This window comes from Physeter macrocephalus, chromosome 8 (assembly GCF_002837175.3).
Source record: "Physeter macrocephalus isolate SW-GA chromosome 8, ASM283717v5, whole genome shotgun sequence".
Classification (NCBI taxonomy): Eukaryota; Metazoa; Chordata; class Mammalia; order Artiodactyla; family Physeteridae; genus Physeter; species Physeter macrocephalus.
Genome location: NC_041221.1, coordinates 20,991,415 through 21,014,854, shown reverse-complemented (window position 1 = coordinate 21,014,854; position 23,440 = coordinate 20,991,415). Strand labels below are relative to the sequence as shown.

The 23,440-nt window shown below is 45.5% G+C and overlaps 1 protein-coding gene across 1 annotated transcript in view; it reads right to left on the bottom strand.

Annotated features, from left to right (window-relative positions):
• Positions 1-19,492: 19,492 nt before the first annotated feature.
• Positions 19,493-23,440, bottom strand: part of SRD5A1 (steroid 5 alpha-reductase 1) — a 31,628-nt gene continuing 27,680 nt past the window's right edge. Inside the window, exon 5 of the mRNA XM_024128379.1 lies at positions 19,493-19,626. Coding sequence (XP_023984147.1) covers positions 19,560-19,626 — 67 coding nt within the window. The 3' untranslated portion in view covers positions 19,493-19,559. The remainder of the gene's footprint in view (positions 19,627-23,440) is intronic.

The window sequence follows — 23,440 nt, the reverse complement described above, 5'->3', positions numbered from 1 at the left end:
TGCTCCGCAACGGGAGAGGCCACAGCGGTGAGAGGCCCGCGTGCCGCAAAAAAAAAAAAAAAAGAAAAGAAAGAAAGTAGCAGTACGCTGCTTTTCATTTATTCAAGAGGGAAAACTGTCCCCGAGCCCCAGCAGCCTTGGCATTCACTTGCCAGTCTTGCATCTCCCAGTGCTTTATTCTCAACACAATGAACATTCTTAGTAGAGACTATTATTTATAGGTCTTTGAATAACATCTCTTGTCCTGAATTAAATTGTTATTTATAATAGAAAAAACAGCTGTAAATTATGGGCATCGGACATTCTCAGGACCCACGCTGCACTCAGTACTGGGAGGGTGATGTACAGGGGGTCTGTCCCCTGAAGATTTAGGACGGCACCCCAAGGCTTCTCTTCTCAAGGAGCCCAAGAGAGGAAACCTTCTTATTCAGGCAGAACCAAGTCCAATTAACTGATGGAAATAAAATAGAAATGGGGAACAGTAGCCCATTTTTGTGCTATTAACCTAAGAAACAAAGGACTCCTAATGAAGCTGCACGAAGGGCTTCTGAACATCATCTGTGAGGTCCCCTGGCCCCTAAGCAGGGGCGAGTGAGTGTGGAAGAGGATGCTTCCTGGGGGACAGAGGGGACCAACCACCAGGAGGGATATTCCAGGAGCTGTCTGGTGGTTGGGGAGTGCGGAGGGCGGCACCACATCTAGGAGGTGCCATCAGAAGTGTGGACAGTGCAGGTTTGTATTTATCTTGACAGTTTTCTAGCAGATGCAAGGGTCGTGTTCTAAAATAAGAACAAGACTGGCGGTCCAGTGGTTAAGACTCTGCGCTTCCACTGCAGAGGCTGCAGGTTCCATCCCTGGTCAGGGAACTAAGATGCCGCATGCCTGCGGGACGGCTAAATAAATAACTAAATAAGTAAATAAAAAATGTGTTGAGTAGATAGACTACACTTAAAAAAATAGGTGACTGTTATTGGTATATAAAGTATAATAAATAAATAAATAATCAGAACACCGTGACAGTTTTCTGACAGGTAGATGTGAAGTGTCTTGAGGAAGGGCATATTTTTAAAACTTGCCCAGCCCTGGGCATCCCCACCAGCCCTCCCTCCCCAGAGCCCAGCTTGGAAAGGGGATTAGCTGTGCAGATGGGGGACACATGTGTCCAGCTCTGGAGAAGGCACTCCCCTGGCTGGAGTTAGGCACCTGCCTTTGAGAAATTCATCCAGCAGAAAGCTCTGTGAAGCAGCTCATGAGTCACCTGTCCATTTTCCCTGGGCACCTTCAGCAGGAGGCAGTGGAGCTCAGCCCTGCGAGAACCAGAGCGTCAGAAGCTCAGGCTGCGGGCAGCCTCTCTTACCTACCACGGGCTCCGGCCCAGGGCATCACACATCACACGTCTGAACGGTCTGTCCGAATGGGCAAAATGCCCTCTCTTTCCACTTAGCTATTGTTTCTTTAATTAATTGACTTTACTTTTTAGAGCAGTTTTAGGTTTACAGAAAAAAATGGAGCGGAAAATGGAGTTTCTGTATCCTTCCCTCTCTCCACACACAGTTTCCCCTATTATTAACATCCTGCGTTAGCGTGGTGCTTTTGTTACAATTAATGATATTAAAAATATAATTTAGGGCTTCCCTGGTGGCGCAGTGGTTGAGAGTCTGCCTGCCGATGCAGGGGACACGGGTTCGTGCCCTGGTCCGGGAAGATCCCACATGCCGCGGAGCAACTGGGCCCGTGAGCCAGGGCCACTGAGCCTGCGCGTCCGGCGCCTGTGCTCCGCAACGGGAGAGGCCACAACAGTGAGAGGCCCGCGTACCGCAAAAAAAAAAAAAAAAAAAAAAAAAAAAATATATATATATATATATATAATTTCAATAAAGTAAAACCTAAATAGCATTTACATTTAACAATTAAATTATTATTTAAATGATGAATTAAAATAAATAATTATAATACATTATTATTAACTAAAGTCCATAGTTTACATTAGGGTTCACTTGATGTTGTACATTCCATGGGTTTGGACAAATGCGTAAGGACATGTGTCCGTTAGTATAGTGTCATACAGAATAGTTCTACGGCCCTAAAAATCCTCTGTGCTCTGCCTACTCAACGCTCCCCTCACTCCCAACCCCTGGCAAGCACCGATCTTTTTACAGTCTCCAGAGTTTGCCTTCTTCAAAATATCATATAGTTGGAATCATACAATAGGTAGACTTTTCAGATTGGCCTCACTTAGCAATATGCACTTACGTTTCCTCCACGTCTTTTTTTTTTTTTTTTTGCGGTACGCGGGCCTCTCACTGCTGTGGCCTCTCCCGTTGCGGAGCACAGGCTCCGGATGCGCAGGCCCAGCGGCCACGGCACGTGGGACCCTCCCGGACCGGGGCACGAACCCGCGCCCCCCGCATCGGCGGGCGGACCCCCAACCACTGCGCCACCAGGGAAGCCCCTCCAAGTCTCTTTGTAGTTTGAGAGCTTTTTATGTCTGAATAATATTCCATTGCATGGATGTACCATAATTTCCTTATTCATTTACCTTTTGAAAAACATCTTGGGGACTTCCCTGGTGGCGCGGTGGTTAAGAATCCTCCTGTCAATGCAGGGGACACGGGTTTGCGCCCTGGTCTGGAAAGATCCCACATGCTGCGGGGCAACTAAGCCTGTGTGCCTCAACTACTGAGCCCACACGCCTAGAGCCCATGCTCTGCAACAAGAGAAGCCACTGCAGTGAGAAGCCCGCGCACCGCAACGAAGAGTAGCCCCCGCTCGCCTCAACTAGAGAAAGCCCGCGCACAGCAACGAAGACCCAACGCAGCCAAAAATAAATTAATTAAATTAATTAATTTAACAAAATCCTGGCTGCTTCCAAGTTTAGACAATTGTAAGTAAAGCTGTTATAAACACTCATGTTCAGGTTTTTGTGTGGACATAAATTTTCATCTCATTTCAGCTAGGCTGGCAAACATCTAGGAGCATGGCTGCTGGATGGTATAGTAAGAGTATGTTCAGTTTTGTAAGAAACCACCAGACTGTCTTCCAAGGTGACTGGACCATTTTGCATCCCCTCCAGCAATGATGAGAGTTCCTTTTGCCCCACGTCCTCACCAGCATTTAGTTTTGTCAGTGTTTTGGACTCTGGCCTTTTGAATAGGTTTGCAGTAGTATCTCGTTTTAATTTGCAATTCCCTGCTGACATATGATATCCAGCATTTTTTCATATGCTTGTCACTCATTTTTTCCCTATGGGCCTAAGGGAGATATTTGCAATTCAGAGCAGAAATAATTGGCTTGTCATTATGGGAGAAATACTTTTCTGGACTGATTGGGCCAAACACTCCCTTAACACATCTTTCAAAAGTGATGGGAAATGAGACTAATGCCAAGTAACATTTTCTTTTTTACATGCTTTCAAATTAGACAGTACAATCAATGTTAAAGCAATGGGGGATAACTGACGCCCTCTCCAGAGGGTCCTAGCTGGGAACGGAGTTTTCTCAGCCACGTGGAGCCTTTGAGACCAAATCTTGCTGATTTGCTATGTACGGAAGCAACCAATCTAGATTATTGAATACTTCGCAAAGAGCTAGACACTAATTAACTTGAGATAGTTCTACAATGCTGCCTCCCACTTGTGTATTTTAGGTCATGCAAAAGCTAGATTTTTAAAAAGAGAAAGGCAGTTGTCACCTCATGGAGAGAATTGGCTTGTTTTCAATTCTATCAAACTGAAGAATTTAAATTTCGTGTCCGTGCTTGCTCCGGCAAATTCTCCATGAGCCAATATTTTTTAAGACATTAACCTTATCTCTTAAGGGCCACCCTGTCAGCCACAGTGAGAGACGCAAAGAGCCAAGAGTGGTGGCTCCCTCGTCACCTTGATGGGAAGATGGGATTAATACACAGACAACAGTCACCTTGATGGGAAGATGGGATTAATACACAGACAACAGCCCGGACAGCAAACATCTACAAACAGGAATGCAGCTGCAAGGAGTTTCAACATCCAGCTTGACCATGATGCTTGAGCTCTTTCTATCTCTAGTTTGACATTGACGATTGGAGCCGTCTGCCCCGAAGCGTGCCACGCCAGAGAAGGAACTCCTCTTAGCGAGACTGAGGGACGACAGAGCCCGGTGGCTGTCTGTCTGAGATCCTCAGTGTGTCCTTGCAATGGTCAGTGGGTGGACACCATGGCTCCTAGAGGCCCCCTACTCACAGCTTGAGTTTTCCTCCTTAAGCTTTGGGGAATAATGAACCGTCAGTTCTCTGGAACGTCTAAGTCAGTGTTTCCAGGAATCCAGGCCAGACTCTTCCCAAATGCGCCCAAACTGTGGAGCTCGACTGTGAGTTTCATTGCTGTTCACCCTCATCCCGGCCAAGCTCTGATGAACATCACTCTACGAAGCAAGACGGGAAGTGAGATGTCGTTAACATCCTTAGGCTTTGTCTTTAGCCCAGGGGCCCTTCATTTACCATGGTTTTCACTCTGCTCTGGGTAGTACATAAAACTTTTCCAAATATTCCCTCCAAGACAAAGAGTTTTGACAATCTCATTCATTCATTCTTCCTCAACCAACTCATTCATAGATGCTGAAGAATCCACTCTTCCAGTGTAATCTATATAAAGCAGCTGGGTTTCCAGGATCTTCCTAGAGGAAATGCAAACTTAGGGAGGTATCCTGGCAAAGGGCAGATCTCCTTGACCAGAGGGCTTCATATACGCAGTCTTCAAGACTGTACATACCACCTCCCCTTTTCCATTTGGAGCAGAACAAATGCTCACCGGGGGAATAGCTGCATGGATGATGCAAACCCCTAGTCCTCAGCCTAATGCTAAGGCAGCCCCCCCCCCCAACACCCCATCAGCTCTCCGTGTTCCAGTCCTGTTGAATCCATCTTGTTTCATTTCTGGTGGGATAGAGAGTCCCATCATCCTTCCTGAGAGCAGGAGAATAGTATTTAAACCTTCCCGTTCTTCCCTATAGACAGACCCCTGTCCATTTGCCAACAGACGTCTAGATAGACCACTAAATGCTGAGGGATTTTTATACTGCTTCTTTAAACATATCTTCATTTTATGTAAAAACTGACTGCTTTAGGAGACCCAGGAATTGACGAGGTAACACTCTAACATTCCATTCGTATTGTATTTGACAAAGGTGAGGTTTTTATAAATGAAGGTGAACATTCTGAAATATTACCTTTGAGTTCCGCTAGTCAGTGGCAAATCTAAATATGATTTTCCAGCCCCATTTTCTCCAGGGAAAAGTGGAGAATGTCATTAAAAAAAAACCTGTGGAAGTGGTCGGCTTTCAGCAGTTTTTAAACTGGTTCATAGTTGAATTATAGTGTTAATTAGATTCCATCATTCTGTGGACAAGGTCCTAGAAGTTCAGAAAGACTATTTTACTGACTTAGCAGTTCCATTTACTATCTTCTGACAAGTTGGGTTTTGAAATGACTTGAAGCAGGAAGGACATTTTGACCAAACCTGATGTTAGCACTGGGGTTAGAACAAACAGACAAAAGGCAGTTTTACAAAATGTTCTGGTTCTTTGTGAGTTTAAGAGGATGTCCTGATATGTGTATATTTGTCTTAGCTGTTCTGAAAAGTTTTCCATCCTCAGTCCACTGTGGTTTTCAAAAAAAAAAAAAGCAAACCATCATACTCTTTATCATTGTATTAGTTATCTATCGCTGCATAACAATTGTACCACAAACTTTAAGTTGTAAAACAACACGTTTATGACCTCAGAGCTTCTGAGGGTTGGGACTCGGGGGCACAGCTTAGCATGGTCCTCTGCACAGGGTCTCACCAAGCTGCAGTCAAGGTGTCAACTGGGTTAGGATCCCATCAGAGACTCTAACTGGAAAGAATCTGCTTCCAAGCTGGTGTGGCTGTTGACAGCCTTCAGTTCCTGTGGTTGTAGGACTGAGGGCTTCAGCATCTTGCTGTGAGTCATCTGGAGGCCATTTTTAGCTCCTTGTCATATGGACCTCTCCATGGGGCAGATTCCACCATGGCAGCTGGCTTCTTCAAAGCAGAGAGAGCATCTCACAAGATGGGTGTTACAGTCCTATATGTCATAATTACACACAAAAGAAATTGAATCAGGAATAAAAACCTCCCAGGAAACAAAAGCCCAGGGCTTCCCTAGTGGTGCAGTGGTTAAGAATCTGCCTGCCAGTGCAGGGGATGCAGGTTTGAGCCCTGGTCCGGGAAGCTCCAACATGCTGCAGAGCAACTAAGCCCGTACACCACAACTACTGAGCCTGTGCTCTAGAGCCCACAAGCCACAGCTACTGAAGCCCACATGCCTAGAGTCTGTGCTCCGCAACAAGAGAAGCCACCGCAATGAGAAGCCTGCGCACCACAACACAGAGTAGCCCCCACCCTCCACAACTAGAGAAAGCCCGCGTGCAGCAATGAAGACCCTATGCAGCCAAAAACAAATGAAAATAAAATAAATAAATTTATATAAAAAAATTAAAAGTCCAGGACCAGACAGCTTCACTGATGAATTCTACCAAACGTTCGAAGAAGAATTAATACCGATCCTTCCTAACCTCTTTAAAAAAACAGAAAAGGAAAGTAATCTTTCAAACTCATTTATGGGGCCAGAATTACTCTGATACCAAAACCAGGCAAAGATGCCACAAGCAAAGAAAACTACAGGCCAATTTCCCTGATAAACACAGATGGAAAAATTCTCAACAAAGTATTAAAAAACCAAATTCAACAATGCATTAAAAGGATCATACATGGACTTCCCTGGTGGTGCAGTGGTTAAGAATCTGCCTGCCAACGCAGGGGAGAAGGGTTCAAGCCCTGGTCCGGGAAGATTCCACACGCCACAGAGCAACTAAGCCCGTGCACCGCAACTACTGAGCCTGCGTGCCACAACTACTGAAGCCCACGCACCTAGAGCCCGTGCTCCGCAACAAGAGAAGCCACTGCAGTGAGAAGACTGAGCACCGCAACAAAGAGTAGCCCTCGCTCACCGCAACTAGAGAAAAGCCAGCACGCAACAACGAAGGCCCAACACAGCCAAAAATAAATAAATTAATAAATTAATTTAAAAATTAAAAAAAAAGGATCATACACCATGAACAAGTGGGGTTTATTCCAGAGATGCAAAGATGGCTCAATATCTTCAAGTCAGTCAATGTGATATACCACATTAAACAAAATGGAGGATAAAAATCATACAATCATTTCAATAGATGCAGAGAAAGCGTTTGACAAAAGTAAACATCCTTTATGATAAAAACTTTCGACAAAGCAGGTATAGAGGGAACATACCTCAACATAATAAAAGCCATATTTGACAAGCCTACAGCTAACATCATACTCAGTGGGGACAATCTTTTCCTCTAAGGTCAGGAACAAGACAAGAAATCCTACTCTCACCCCTTTTATTCAGCATATTATTGGAAGTCCTAGCCGGAGCAATTAGGCAAGAAAAAGAAATAAATGGAATCAAAATTGGAAAGGAAGAATTAAAACTGTCATTATTTGCAGATGACATAACATAAATATAGGAAACCCCTAAGACTCTGTCAAAAAACTGTTAGAATTAATAAACAAATTCAGTAAAATTGCAGGATATAAAATCAATACATAAAAATCTGTTGTGTTTCTGTACACTAATAACAAGCTATCAGAAAGAGAAATTTAGAAAATAATCCCATTTACAATTGCATCAAAAAGAATAAAAAACCTAGGAAGAAATTTAACCAAGGAGGTGAAAGACCTGTATATTGAAAACTACAAGATATCGGTGAAAGAAATTGAGGAAGAACGCAAATAAATGGAAAGATATTTTGTGCTCCTGGATTGGAAGAATCAATATTAAAATGTCCATACTACCCAAAGCAATGTACAAATAAATGCAATCCTTATGAAAATTTCAATGGCATTTTCACAAAAATTGGACAAATAATCTTAAAATTTGTATGGCACCCCAAATAGCCAAAGAAGCCTTGAGAAAGAACGAAGTTGGAGGCATCATGCTCCCTGATTTTAAACCATATTACAAAGCTATAGTAATTATGGTATTGACATAAAACTATGGATTCGACTCTAAATATTGTGGAAGCTTGATTCGAATGAGTTTTTTAGAGCTGAAAGTCTTGTCTCCAGCTCCCAACAGTAACTGCAAATCTCAGAGTATGTGTTGTAAGTATGTATCAGAAGTGGGCTTGCTCTGCAGGCACTGTCCCCGGTGCTGGGCCTACCAGGGGAAGGTGAGGTAGCCTGCTAGAGATGGCCTCTCCATGAGCTGACCCATTGGCTACCCATCCCCTTTGGCATTTCTCTTCTCACTGAGATGTAATATCAAGAGGGTCCTACCCACAAGGCAGAGGTTTCTAGAAATGGAATCAGTGGGCAGAGTCATTCAAGCTGCTGCGCTGTGGAGCCGGGGGCAGACGTTCCCTCCTGGATCCAGCAGAAATGGAAGTCACAGGAGGAAGCCTGGCCCAGGAGAAGCATCCTCTGAGGAGGGCAGGTATAGTAAGCTCTCTGCCTTGCTGGATTTCAGATTTAGCCAAGACAGCCAGTGGATTGTTTTCACATAAATAGCAGCAGACTGAGTGGGTAGCAGATAGCAGATGACTGAGGCCTTGCACAGTCATGGGAGGGAGGAGCCTGGGACTCAGGTGGTTTGGATGAGAAGCAGGTAAAAGGTAGAGAGAGAAGCCCCTGCCAGGCAGAGTGCCAACTGCTGCCAGGTCAAGGGAGGAGAAGCTTGGCACTGAGCCCTGGGGGTTGCTGGAGGGATTCTGAGTCAGTGAAGGAAAGGGACCGTCTGTTGGGGCTGAGGGAAAAATCACTTGGGGTTAAAACAAATAAGGCAGCTGGCGATTGTAAAAGACGACAGCTTCTGCAATACCGCTTGCCTTCAGCCCCTTCATGCTAAACCAGTCCCGCGTTCTGTCCCGCACCTTGTGCAACCGCAAGGCTTGACCACAAAGTTGAAGGGCAGAGAGAAAGCCCAGCTAGGCAAGCGAGGACAGCGTAGGAAGCCCGCCCCTTCCAGACCTGGGCACGGTGAGGGAAGGAAGGAGGAGCTCTCTGAAACTGCCCCCCGGGGGAGAGGGGCGGACAAGCCGTGGGAAAGGGCTCGGGCCCCTGCTCCAGCCCCAGGGCCGCCACAGCAGAGTGATTTTGGCTGAGGGAGGCCAGGTATGGGAAAGCAGGTGGCTCACAGGAGACTGCAGATGCTGAGAGGCAGCTCAGAAGGCAGCAGGTCTGTGGGCAGGGCGGCCAGCGCCTCTCCGTGCTGAAGGAAGAGCTGTGGGTTGGACCCCTGGATGCACCTGGTTCCCCAAGGATCCTGAACAATGAGGGGAGACTGCCCTGGCCACTAGAGAGAGGCTGGGACGCTGGTCCCCGAGGAGAGGCTACAGCCTCAGCGGTAGCAGGGCGGTTTCCCTGCAGACCAGCCTCCTGCCCGGGATGGGTGGACAGTGCCGGCGTCCAACGTCACATCTCAGCTAAGAGTTGGTCCCAGTGGGGGTGGGACCCCACTGGGAAAAACAAGGACAGCGGATCCTCCCCAGGGGCATAGCAGAAGGCTGGAGGAACCAGGGGCCCCTGAATCACACTGGAGCGACAGGCTGTTAAGTCGCGACTTATTTGGCAACTTGGACTTCATCATAGCGCAAGGATACCCCAAATCTCATCCTTAGTGATGCAAGGCTGAGTCTGCGCTTTGAGAACGAGGTCCAGATAACAGAGCAAAGAGGCACACGTGAGGGCCCCAAGCTGGCCCGGGGAGGGGTTTTAGCTTCTGGAAGTTGCTTCTGTGCAAGAGGGGTCGCCAGGGGACACCCCCAAGAGCCATCAATCATGTGCACCCACTCGCTCGCTTCCAAGCATACAGGATTCCAAGACAATTACGGGTCTAAAAATACACAGGCCAGCTGTGTCTGGCAATACACTTGAATGACCTCCAGCCAGAGGCAGCGACAGGCGCACTTGTCCAGACTGTCTGAGTGAAAGCCACCAACTCCCTACAGGACACTTATTTCAGGATCCAGACCCTCGGCCCAGGTTGTCCCGTCCTAAAGCATGGAGCTTTTCTACCTTGGTTTTCTTGTTGAGTGAGAAGCAGTGTGGGAGTCATTGTTTCATTTCACAAGTGTGTTTTGAGCCCTGACTATGCCCCAGGTTCCCTACCAGGTCTTCAGGTGGACCTCGATGGACGGGCCCTGGGACAGTGCTGTCCAGCGGGGGATAAAACGTAAGCCGCGGAGGCCACTCTGTGCTCACATCTAATCCTTGGAACCCAGCCTCCCGGGCACTGATCAGCCTGGGTGAACGGAACACTTGAGGCTGACGTCTCTGTTTATGATGGCTGCTAGCCTGCTGTTCAGACAATCACTTGGGAAAATGCCAGAGATTTCTATCATAGGAAGGCATAAGGTGTCTATCAGAGGAGGATTTGCCTGCAGACAGTGGGAAGAATAGTTAACCCTCTGCACATGAAAAGAAGTAGTCTTCTGGCAGCTGTTACCTATTTTTTATGTTGGTGAATTCATGTTCTATGTAAATAATTAGCATATAACCAACCATTTGACGTCTGAATAATTTTAGCAGGTTAACAATCAGCCTCCTGGTTTTGTTGCGTACGTGTCCAACAGCCTCGTACACTGTCATCCCCTAACTCATTCTGCAAATGCTCTTCTGGTGTGTCCGAGAGTGATTTCGCAAGGAATTCTGAGGCATGTGGTAGAAAACAAAATAGAAAATTACTTACATCTCTTTCACTGTGGTTTGGAAGAGATGCATCTTTACAGGAAGAGGCCATTTTTGGACTAGCTCTTTAAATTAAATTTTTAAAAAGAGGGTTAAAATGGTGCCAATAAAGGTTATATTCTTAGTAAGGTTTGCTTTTCTCTGGTCAAACGAATTTGCATTGTACTTGGAGAACCTCCACTTTGAACAGACCTAGTTTTTAAATGCCTTGAAGTAAATGTAACAGTATTTATGGGGGAAGTAAATAAGTTATGACTTATGAATCTTACTGAGGAAAATGTTCATTCTTATTCACTACTTGACCAGCTTCAAGTCTCTAGAACGAGCAGAGGCACACTGTGAAGTAAGGGTTCTTACTGTACGCGCCGTCCTTCGCGGGGCCAAGCCTTTGAGAAGGAAATTATTTTTATTTATCCAAATTGAAAATTTATTTTCTTTTTATATACAGCATTTTAAGGCTAAATTACATTTTGCCTGCCAACTTGAACTGGAGTCTCTTATGGTATTATGGTCTTTACTTCGTATGTGATAAACCGTTTCCAAATCCTCTAATGGCACATTTCCAGTTCAGTATGCCACGGAATCAATACTTCTGAGCTTTGACAATGAAGGAAAGCTTTCAGTAATTTTAAGACCAGGCAGGATAAATATTAGGAATGTAACTCCTAAAGCTTGCAGCGGTGTGCTTATTAAATTCACACTGTCAATGGTCTTCAAAGAACAAGCCATACATTTAAAAAATTCCATCACTTTTACAGTTAACATTTCCTAAAATTCAATAGAAATTCAGCTTAACTTTCAAACTCACAATTAAGAGCCTTAGAATATGTTACAGTGTTTTTGTATATAGATAGATGGTATGTTGTAGACCAACAATGTTTGCTGTTCATGATCAAAGAGTGATAAAAATGTAAGACCACTGGGTCTTTAATTAGCGTTAAATAGTTGGCAATTCAAAAAAAAAAAGGAAAAAAAGGAAGCGAGAGAGAGAGAGAGAGAAAAAACATAAGAATGAAAAGAATAAAATAAGGAAGAAACGAAGAAAAGACAGGGAGGGAGAGAGAGAGAGAAAGAGAGAAAAAAGAGAGGAAGGAAATTTCTGGTTTTCCAAATCGGTCTTTTCTCTTTTCCATTCCCACCAGCCAGGTGGGTGAGACTTTGAGTTGCTTCACATCCTCACAGACACTGAGTATGTTCAGGCTTTTCATTTGAGCCATTCTATCACATGCGTGGCAGTATGTTTGTGGTATCAATTTGCATTTTCCTGACGACTAAAAATGTTGAACATCTTTTCATGTGCTTATTTGCCACAGGTGTATTTTCCTTAGTGAAGTTCAGATCTTTGGCTCATTTAAAAATACAGCCTTTCACGGGACTTCCCTGGCCGTCCAGTGGTTAGGACTCAGTGCTTCCACTACAGGGGCTCGGGGTTCGATCCCTGGTCGGGGAACTAAGATCCCACAGGCTGTGCGGTGGGGCCAAACAATAAAAAGTAAAAATAAAAAAAAAAATACAGCCTTTCAACTTCTACTCCTCGATATTTATCGTGCCCACCCCTCCCCAACACCTGTCTGGTGCAGGCCCACACCTGCTCTTCTCCTGACTCCTCACCAGTCTCCCTGTCCTGCCCACTGCTCTGCATCACGCTCATGGCTACCACAGAAACCTCTGGAGCCTCCAGGTCTGATGTCACAGCCCCTCTCAGACACCTCTGTGGGCTCTGAACGACGCGACTTTCTGTCCTTTGCCTGTCACACGGAGTCTTCCTCACACGTGCCTCAGCTGTTTTACCTTAGCCCCTCCAATTCCCCCTTTCTCACTTACTTTCACCAACATTGGACTAAATTCGGTCCCAGAAGCCTCCTGGCCTCCCACCCCTCTGGCCTCTACAGGTATGGCCTCTGCCCAGACTGTTTTCCCCAAACTGGAAACATACTATACCCTCTGAGCAGACTGAGGGCCCTCTGTCCTTTTCGTTTCCCATGATGCAACATCCCATTGTATTTTCCTTCTACACTGGAGCCCAGATCTCCTGGGGACACAACTGCATTGTGCCTTTTAGCCCCCTTGTCTAATTCCGTGCCTGGCCACGGAGGACCACAGGTTTCTCCAGAAACGTACTGAGGAATCTAACCCTGCATTTATTTCTCTTTTGGGATACAGGGAGACAGTATCTGTCATCTGTGAAACTGCCTCATTCAGTGTGTAGGAGCTGTCATCCAATCTCAGCCGTGTTCACGAACTCCTGTGCTGCTCCTGACGCCCCCAGCGAGAACAACCACAGCAAAGGAGGGTGTGAGACCCTCCGCCCTAAGACCAGGACGGCCGCCTGTGTGGAGCTCTCCACAGTCCTGTGAGTTTCCACGCGCACGGCTGCTCCAACTCCAGGCACGCCTTGCTTACAGCCCGTTTTCTCCTTCCCTGTTTACAGCATCCTGGCTCACGTTCCTCACCATCCAGACTCCACTGTCCACTTCCGTATTCTTTTCTTTTTTTAATTAAAAAAAAAAAAAACACATAGAACTGCAAAGTATAACATAGCCACCCAGCATAAATATTAATATTTGAAACATAGATTTGATATATTTGCTTCAGATCTTTAAGACAAACATGACCGGAAGCCTGAAGGAGCCCAGATTCCCCTCCTCAATTCCAGTCTCCTCTCCTTGCTGCCGAAATGTTGGCTCCCCTGGGCACCTAGGCCGAACAGAAATACGGAGACAGGGATTTTGGAGGAAGAGAGAGATGGCTTTATTTTTCTGCCAGGCAGAAGGGAAGACACAGCGGGCTAGCGCCTCCAGAGCTGTGCCCTCCCTCCTTGGGAATCAGGGAAGATTTTATATGTGGGGCTCCCGCAGTCCAGGGTATATGATAAGGATCAAAGTAGTGAAGGTCTTGCATTCTTCCCTTCCTTTGCATTATTTCAAAACAGTCATAGCTGGCGTCAGGCCGCCCCGTAATTCGGGTCCGGCAGTCTGGTAATTGCATCCGTTTGCCTCTGGTTTATCGCCCGGTGACCTTGTTTCTGAAATGCAAAACCTGTAGGGGGTGATTTGTTACAAGGGGCATATAGAATGTAAGTGCTGGGACATAATAGGGAGCGAGAGGCTCGGGATGTAACTCACACAGAGTTAGGGGTGATGGGTACCGAATGTAAATTACACAGGGTCAGGGAGTGAGGTTAGCTTTGTAAAGTACAAATCTAGTTACTCCAAGTAAGCCAAGGCGTGATTAACTCTTTCAGGCCAGGTTGTGTTTCTTCTCTAGCCTGTTCGCTGTCCCTTTGTGTTCCTTGATCTCAGGGGAAGGAGGACTGCATTTCTATTTTTTGCTGAAACATCCTCCTCAAAGACAGTCATGACCAAGGACTTCTGTGTATCCAATCCCTGTTTTTATACTTTTACTACATGTGCACACTCACATTCTCCACAGATACAGTGTTTTGTTTCCCTCTCAACTTGCAAACACTGTTGTATCATTCTCCAGTGATTGTTCTGCCACTCGCTTCCTTCCTTCACCAGAAGGCCAACCAGGGCTTCCTGTCTGGTCTGGGTCCGCCTTGTTTCACAGGTCACCTTGAAGCAATCCTCAGATCAGCTCATGTGGACAGAGGTTCTTGAAATCATTCCAGTTAGGGAAGAACCGGGGAGAAGGCTTTTCTGTTATGCCCGTGAGTCAAATGTGGGACCGTCTACATGGTGCTGTGTTTCCTCGTTCTTGGTCTTCTGTTATATTTTCTAGGACAGACTTGATTGCGCCTTCTACCTCTTCCATCAAATTCTCCTTTTCTAAGTTCCTAGATTCATTGTTCTCAGATAATTTCGTTTTCATAGCATCCTATTGTTTTGCAAGTGTCATAACATGATTTTTTTTTTTAAAAAAGCTCGAGTTATAAGGGACATACCATGAACTGCATATATTTAAAGTGTATAATTTGATGCACACAGCTTCACGGAACCAGGATAACAAACATCAACCCCAAAGGTTTCCTCAGGCCCTTTCCTAAGACCCCTCCCCCTTGCCCTCATTCCCAGGCAAATGCTTATCTCCACACAATGCAGCAGGCGCTCTTTATTACCGGGCTTCTTTCAGCCAGCATGATTTTGAGACACGTTCACGTTGTTGCTGAGATCCATGGTTTACTCCTTTTTATGCAGGGTTGTATCCATTGTGTGGATACACCACAATATGTTTAAGTCGTCGTCCCCTTGGTGGACCACTGGATTGTTTCCAGTTTTTGGCTGTTATAAATAAAACTGCTATGAACATTCATGTAAAAGTTTTTGTAGAGACATGTGCTTTTATTTCTCTTGGGTAAATACATAGGAGTGAAATTTGGGGGTCATATATTAAATGTATGTTTAAGTTTTTAAGAAACTGTTACAGTGGTTTCCAAAGTGGTTAGCTCATTTCCCATTTCCTCTAGCAGTATGTGAGGGTTCCAGGGTCTCCACATCCTTGCCAAACCTTGGTTGGTCATTCTCTTTAATTTTAGATATTCGAAGAGATGGGTAGTGGTATCTCGTTGTGGTTTGATGGGTGTTTCCCTAGTGACTCAAGATGGTAAGCACCTTTGCATGTGCTTACTTGCCATTCGAATGTTTTTTTTTTTTTTTTTTTTGCGGTACGCGGGCCCCTCACTGCTGTGGCCTCTCCCGTTGCGGAGCACAGGCTCCGGACGCGCAGGCTCAGCGGCCACGGCTCACGGGCCCAGTCGCTCCGCGGCACGTGGGATCTTCCCGGGCCCGGGCGTGAACCGGCGTCCCCTGCATCGGCAGGCGGACTCTCAACCCCTGCGCCCCCAGGGAAGCCCCAGAGAGCTAATTTTTATTTATGGCAGGTCTCCCACCCCTGCTCCCACCATGCTTTTCCCTGGGAATGAGTATACAGCTGATTTCTGGGCTTTGCGTGCTGTTTGTGGGGAGGAGGAAAGGGGTGGAGAAGGGGGCGCTGTCGCCTGCTCTGTGCAGTTGGCCCTTATTTGAAGGTGCACGTTTCCCTCCCCCGCTCCCATCAGCCCCGGCATCTAGGAAGGACCATCTCGGCAGGCACACTGCGGGCTCTGTGCGTGCTCACAGCAACTCTTCCCGGCTTGACCTGTCTCCACTCCCACACGTGCTGTGGATATGCTGCAGTGACCCGCTCTCATTCTCTTTACGGGGCCATCCCTCCTTAACCCTTAAATCCCTTCACAGTGATTGTAATGGGGTCAGGATGGGGAGGAGGAAGTCAAAGCATATGTTCAGCTCATCATATTTAACTGGGAGCTTCTCAGTGAACTCCTAAAAACATAAAATCATTCCTAAGGTGCTAAAAAAAAAAGGGGAATTTTAACAATATAACTAATATGTTTGAATTAACTATAGAACAAACAGCACCGACTTTAAAAATGGTGTTGTTATTTTATCAAAAAGGTTTGAGGCTACAAAGGAAAACGCAAAATCCACAAAGGAGAAATCTCACAGAAAATGGTCTCTACTATACCCACACATGTGAAAAGAACAAAAAATGTTTAAATAAAATCCCCCCAAATGGTTGAAAAGTGAAAAGCACCATTTCAGACAAAAAAAACTAGTTTCCTAAAAATATTTGGATCAAAGCAAATCTAAGAAGTATAGCTGGGACTATTCAGGATCATAATTATAGGAACTTGGTTAAACTTCAGGAAATGTGGTCAATGTTACATAGCAGAAACATAGAGCCTTAATAAAAGCCAAAAATACACATGCTCAGAAGAAAATAAATGAAGCATTCCTTCTCAGCAGTTATGAACACAATGGAAAACTCTCCCCCAAATTAGAATAGTGAAAATAAGATCAAAGTGAATATTAACAAATTAGGCAATACAGAGGAAATTACCATAAAAAACATAGAGTAAAACAGAAAAAGATAAACTTCAAGAATATCTAATGAATAACCTACAAGATCAGAACATCCAGGTGGGCCTGTTCTTAGTTTGCCATCTCCTCTACGCCCGCTGGCCAACCCTTGTCTTCATTTCTGATTTGTATGAAATGCATTTGAAATTCTCAATAAAAAGATGAACAAAAAAAGCAAAGACAAGATCCCAACGGCTAAAGCTTAAACAGAACAATAACCACACAAGAAAATGAGTGCTCAAAATAATAATTTCAAATTCGGCATTCCTGTTAAAATTATGCAAGAATCCTAGCAATCACCTCTATTATTTAATATTGCTTTTGAATTTCTTGCTAATATAAGCAGCAAACGACAATAGCAACAGCTTCAAATACTGCAAAATAAGAACTACTTATTGAGAATGGTACGACTGCAAAGCTAGAGAACCTAAGAATAACAGCAACAAAAGGCTGGAATTCATAAAATAATCTTAGTAGCATGGCTGGATGTGACAAATATACAAACATCAATAGGTCTGATTTATCCTGGTTATAAAATGTATTGGGGGACGTATTCTCATTCACATATATCTAAAAAATAACCTTAAGCTAGGACGAAGTGAGAGAGTGGCATGGACATATATCCACTACCAAACGTAAAACAGATAGATAGCTAGTGGGAAGCAGCCGCGTAGCACAGGGAGATCAGCTCGGTGATTTGTGACCACCTAGAGGGGTGGGAGGGAGACGCAAGAGGGAGGGGATATGGGGATATATGTATACATATAGCTGATTCACTTTGTTATACAGCAGAAACTAACACAACATTGTAAAGCAACTATACTCCAATAAAGATGTTAAAAAAATAAAATAAATAAAAATAAAAATATCCTTAGCAGAGATGCACAAGATTTATACGAAGAATGTCACACAGCTCTACCGAGAGATAGAAGAGAATATTTAGCACTATGAAATATTAAGATGGGTGGGAAAGAGATTTCAGGGCTGTCTGAACTTCTAGCGTGAAGAATTGTCCACACAGAAGGGTAACAAAACAACTGAACTTTTACCAGTAATTTTATTAGTCTCCTTAATTATTATAACTAACACAATAACAAATTGTCATAATTTGCTAGTTCCAGTTTTCAGCAAAGGGAAGACAGGCAGAGACCAGATAGAACAAGATTTCTTCCTGTCAATCATCCACCCAGCGCACGATAGTGAAGTAGCAACCATGCATCAAATCCCCACTTAACCCAAACTTTTGGTCACTCAAATAAAAAAGAAGCACCAACAGAAGTAAAAATCACAGTGAACATCTCTAGCTCTCAGACAAGCATCTGTCTGGCCAGGTACACCTTCCAGAGCCCAGGGGCCCAAATCAATCAAGACTTGCTCAGATTTTTGAGTTTTCTGGAGGAGATCCTAAATATTTATTGCTTTATGGTTTCAAGTAATTATTCAGTCAGAAAAAGGGTCAAAGTTTATTTGATCATACAATTTCCCCACAAAAGCATTCGATTTTTAGTGAAAAATGAAGCACGACCACATCAGGAAATGTTTTCCTTGTAATTCTCAAACCCTAAGGGACTCTAAAAATCACTAACACCAAGAACACAGTTTCTCCATGAAACCTCACGGGGAGGGAGCCCCTGGTTGGGAAGGTGAGCCAGGAGAAGGGGGAGGGAGCCGATGGGGCGCCCAGGGGCCCGGGGTGCAGGGGGCAGGAGGGCCTGCTCCCCGCCCAAAGGTGGCAGTCGGTCGGAGAACACACAGGACGCAACGTCCGGCACGTCCCGGAGGCCTCTGCCACCCAGCATCGTTAGCGATCGTAAGTGAACACGGACTCTCTCCGCTTAACACCTTGCTCGGTTCCCACCCCTGCAAATGCGGGAGCAATAGAGGTAGTGCTGCCCCAGGTGAGGAGGGGTCTGTACCATGTGTTCGCTGGATTTTCACAGAGGGGGCAAGAGACTCAGTAGGTAGCCTTCCAGTGGGGAGGTTTCTTTTACATATCTGGCAATAAGTAGTACATCTTATTACTGTCATTCATCTCTGTGGAGGTTTTGAGCGCATCTAAGATAAGAAATTCTGCTTCAAATTATAGTTTTGCAATATTGAGAGGTACTTAAATAGAAAAAGTGCCTTTAAAAAATGCTAATTCTACCTAGAAGGAGGAAGAAAAATCATCCCAAGCCAGAGACTCGTAATGGCTCATGGCGAGTGACCCGAGGTGGGAAGGCTGCCCCGCAGCACCTTCGTGCTCCCAGCTGAGGGCCTCCAGGAAGTAAGTCCCTTTCATGGGGGACATAGCAGCTTGCTCCTTAAGAATACCCCCAGTGCCCTGTCCTGCCAGTGAAGTCACCTGGTGGTCCAAGCTGGAGCAGGTGCCAGAGGCCTTTTGCACCGGCCTCCGCTGGGCCTCTCCTCTCTCTACGCCCAGCTTCTGCGCCTGCCCAGCACCCAACGGTGAGAGGCTGTGGTGGGTACTCTGTGGGGACCCAGGCCTCCCCGACCTAGGGGGATGAGAGGGACATGAAGACAGAACACGCCTCCACAGGGGGAGGGGACAACATCACCTTTGACCTTAAACCCATTGCTGTAGGGAGTTGTGCAAGGGGTAGAGAATGTTCTGGTCCACAGAGGCAAACAAATCAGAGGAGGGTCAAGCTGCAATTACAGAGTTCCAGATCCGTGACCTGGTATGCAGCGTCATACTTCCACCTGCCATTTCAGTTTGATTAGACTGTTATTAGGTAGCTTACACATTTGCTGCTGCTATTAGATAGTTTACTCATTCACACAATCCTAGAGCAGATCTTGAAAAAGGTGAAGTAGCAGAAAAATTACAGAGACATAAATTCATTTATATCATCCTGAGAGAAACACAATCGAAAGCTTCAAGTTGAAGGTATAACCCCATATTGACAACCAACTTAAAACAAAAATGGAATCATAACTTTTCTGAATTTTGGATAGTCTTCAAATTTCTCATGGTACCACCTGAAATAAGACAAAAAATACATTTAAAAAAAGTTAATTTCCTCACTGAAACGTTTAACAGTTGCTAACAAAACAGACAATATTTCTCATCATAAAGGGATACTGAGCTTTTTAAAAGTAGTAACAAAAATTCTGGCATCTCAGACACATAGCTTGACTTTGTCTGTATCATGAATAAACACATCAGACTGTACAGCACGATTCACGAAGATGTGACTCATATAATTCACCTTTATACTGGCAGGGAAAATTACAGGCATGTGATAAACACGTGGATCAGAATATTGGGGCGCTATCTTTGCAGACCCTGGGAAGCAGGCTGACTGGGGGAGGGGAGAGGAACCGAGTAGGTGTATCCTGAGTATCTCTTAGTTACCCCAAGAGTTTTCTCCAGTTCCCAGAAGAGAACTACTGCTCCAGACCCAGGGTCTGTGGCAGGGGCACGCCGCTACATGCCAGGTGACTCTCAAGCAAACCTAGGCACGCGTGACACGGGTCGTTCATAATTCGGCGCTCAACAGGTATTTTCAGTTTTGATATAAATTAAATCAACAAAGGCACACTCATTCGTTGTGGGGTAACAGCCCGTTGGGAACGGTGGCAGCTAAGTGGGTGGCGTAAAAGATTAAAAATAATTTGACAAAATGGAGAAAGAGGCAGAAAAAGCCTTTCCGTAAGTATAAAAGAGTGCTAAACAGACGAGAAACAATGATGGAAAATAATTAGCTGTTGTAGAGAACAAAGGTACGGACACCAAGGGGGGAAAATGGTGGGGGCGTGGGGGTGGGGTGAATTGGGATCAACATATACACACTAATATGTATAAAATGGATAACTAATAAGAACCTGCTGTATAAAAAAAAATAAAATAAAATTCAAAAAAAAAATTAGCTAATTTTTTTTTTTTTTTTTTTTTTGCGGTACGCGAGCCTCTCACCGTCGTGGCCTCTCCCGTCGCGGAGCGCAGGCTCCGGACGCGCAGGCGCAGTGGCCACGGCTCACGGGCCCAGCCGCTCCGCGGCACGTGGGACCCTCCCGGACCGGGGCACGAACCCGCGTCCCCTGCATCGGCAGGCGGGCTCCCAACCCCTGCGCCACCAGGGAAGCCCTAGCTAATTCGTTAAGATGGCACAAACACATGAAAACAACAACCTGAAAGTGAGTCAACAAAATCCTGTCGATTTTAGATCCACTCAACACTGTCATCCACAAATACAGAATTACAACATAGCAGATGCCACGGTGCTCTCATGCGCTGTTCTGTATTCCCCAAAAGACACATGATGAGAAACACCCACAGAAGCTGGTCACTGGACCTCAGATCAAGCAGCACCTCCCCTGACATGAGGCCACAGTAACAACGGACTTTTCCGGATCAGTGATGTGTGTGGAGACAAGAAGGGCTATACGGGCGGCAGAGGTGCCAAGAATGCGTACAGTCCGCATATTTACCCACGTCAGCCTGTGCTATGGTCTGATGGTGACTCCCGCAAAAGTCATGAGAAGGACCTAACGCCCGAGGCAATGATGGTATTAGGAGGTGAGGCCTTTGGGAGGCGATGAGGTCATGAGGGTGGAGCCTCAAGGATGCAATTAGTGCCTTGATTAAAGAGGCCCCCCCTCTGCCCCACCCCCACCCCCGGCTCTTTCTGTCCTTGAGGTTACAGCGAGAAAGCAACCCAGAAAAGGGCCTTTCCCAGAACGGCCAGTACTGGCATCCAGATCTCCAATTTCCAACCTCCAGAACTCTGAGAAATAATCGTTTGTTGTTTATAAGGCCCTGGGTTATGGCATGTTTGTGGCAGCAGCCTGGACAGACTAAGACAGCCCGCTCGGGATCCAGGACACGGACCAGCAGCCAGTTCCTAAGAGGCTCCCATGGGGCAGCAGTGTGGACAGCACGCTAGGAGAGCAGGAGGCAAGCCCCTGTCCTGAAACTGCCCGGGGACCTGGGACACCGGCCCTCTGACGGGCAAGAGCGAAGAAGGCGTCGGCCCAGAGACAGCAAGCACAGGACAGGCACTCCCGTCCACGCCCTCGGGACGGCTCCAGGCGCTGGGCAGCCCCCCAGGAAACTTCTCACTTGTTTGAACACGGAGACCACAAACCCACCTCAAGAAAACATACTTTAAAAGACTTCCCCGGTGGTCCAGTGGTTAGGACTCTGGGCTTCCACTGCAGGGGGCATGGGTTTGATCCCTGGTCAGGGAGCTAACAAGATCCCACATGCCACGCGGCCAAAAAGAAAAAAGTGCTTGAAGTATGTGTGTACCTATAGATAGTTTTAAAGGGACAAGCAGCATATTTCCATTACTTTTCTCATTCATTTTTCTACCCCTAGAATCAAAGCTTATGTGACACTGACCAGGGCTGGATCCCAATTTTTTGTCTTGATTTTATTACTGTGTGAGACTGAACTAACAGCTCATTGCCTTTCTGTTGGATGCAAAATAACCCCTAACCGTTTGTGTGTTTCAGGCTCAGAAACAGCTTTGTGTTTGTGAACACAGGGACGGGTCACTGAGAGTTTGAGTAAACACTTTCCAAGCATTCACAAATCAACAAAACACTTTCCAAACATTTACAAAAAAAAGACTTGGGTTATGCACCCAAGTCTCATGAAATAGGCTGTGACAAGAGGGCAGCATGTCATATTCGTGTGGGTCCTTTTAAAAAAATCATGGCGTCATCAACCAGTGTCTTGAAGACACACTGAGTTCATTTTTAAAAATGACATTAAAGTTAACAAATAGATAAGCATGCAATCATTTATTTCAACAGAGTCTGCCCTCAGAGACTGTCCTTGCGGCCGGCCGGCCCCACCTCCGGTGCCGGGGTGTGAACAAGCGCACGTCTGAGTTCACTCTCACACAGCTGTGAAATCACGTGCAGCCGTACCCTGGCTCCACCCAGCAAGCGTGGCGGCTGGAGGCCGCCAGGGAAGAAAACGGTGAGAAAACGTGCCCCCCTTAACCATTCCTTGAAATTTGGCCCTCAAACCTGGATATCTGTTAGCTACTCGGAACAGGTGACCCTACGTTTCTGATCTACAGATCTAATTATCGATATAACAATCATTTATGGATTTAAATACTTCACGTCTAGTTGTTACAGAAAGAAGTTCATTGTAATAAAATATGGCTTTAGGAACATTGTCAGTAAGTCCAATATAGTGCGAGGACTAGTCCCAGGGATTTTTTCCTTTTGGAAGCAATTTATCTGATGGTTTCATTAGTTGGGTTGACTGGATTAAAAAAAACAAAAAAAAAGATAGGCTTTATTTTGTCCTCAGCTTGCAAATCTAACATTTCTGAACATACTTCCACTAAGCCGAATTAATTGTTCAGCAATTAAAACTGCTTTCACACTGACATCAATTGAAACAGCAAATGAATGAAAAAGAGCCCTTTCAACCTGTGAATCTGCAAAGAACACCTCTGGGTTTTCTTTACAGAGACCTTCATTTGGAAAATAGGATTATTTTCTATTTCTATCTGTGTCACACTGCAGCATTGAGAGGGATTTTCCTGTGCCCTGTTTTCATCTGAGAAAACATCTTTATGACTGACCTAGTGTGCTCTTGTTCAATCTTCCTCTGTTCCACTTTCTTAAAATGTCAGGATTATCTCTTTTGCTTTTATTATTAGAAACCAACCAATATTCACTTTTTAATATCTAATATAACAAATGGACAGGAATAGCATCTCCCCCATGGCCATGAGAAGGTGGTCTTAGGCCCCTGCACTGGGCTGTGTGGGGTAGGTGCTGGTGCTGAGGTGGGGGAGGAGGAGGGGGAGGGGGAGGGAGAGAGGGA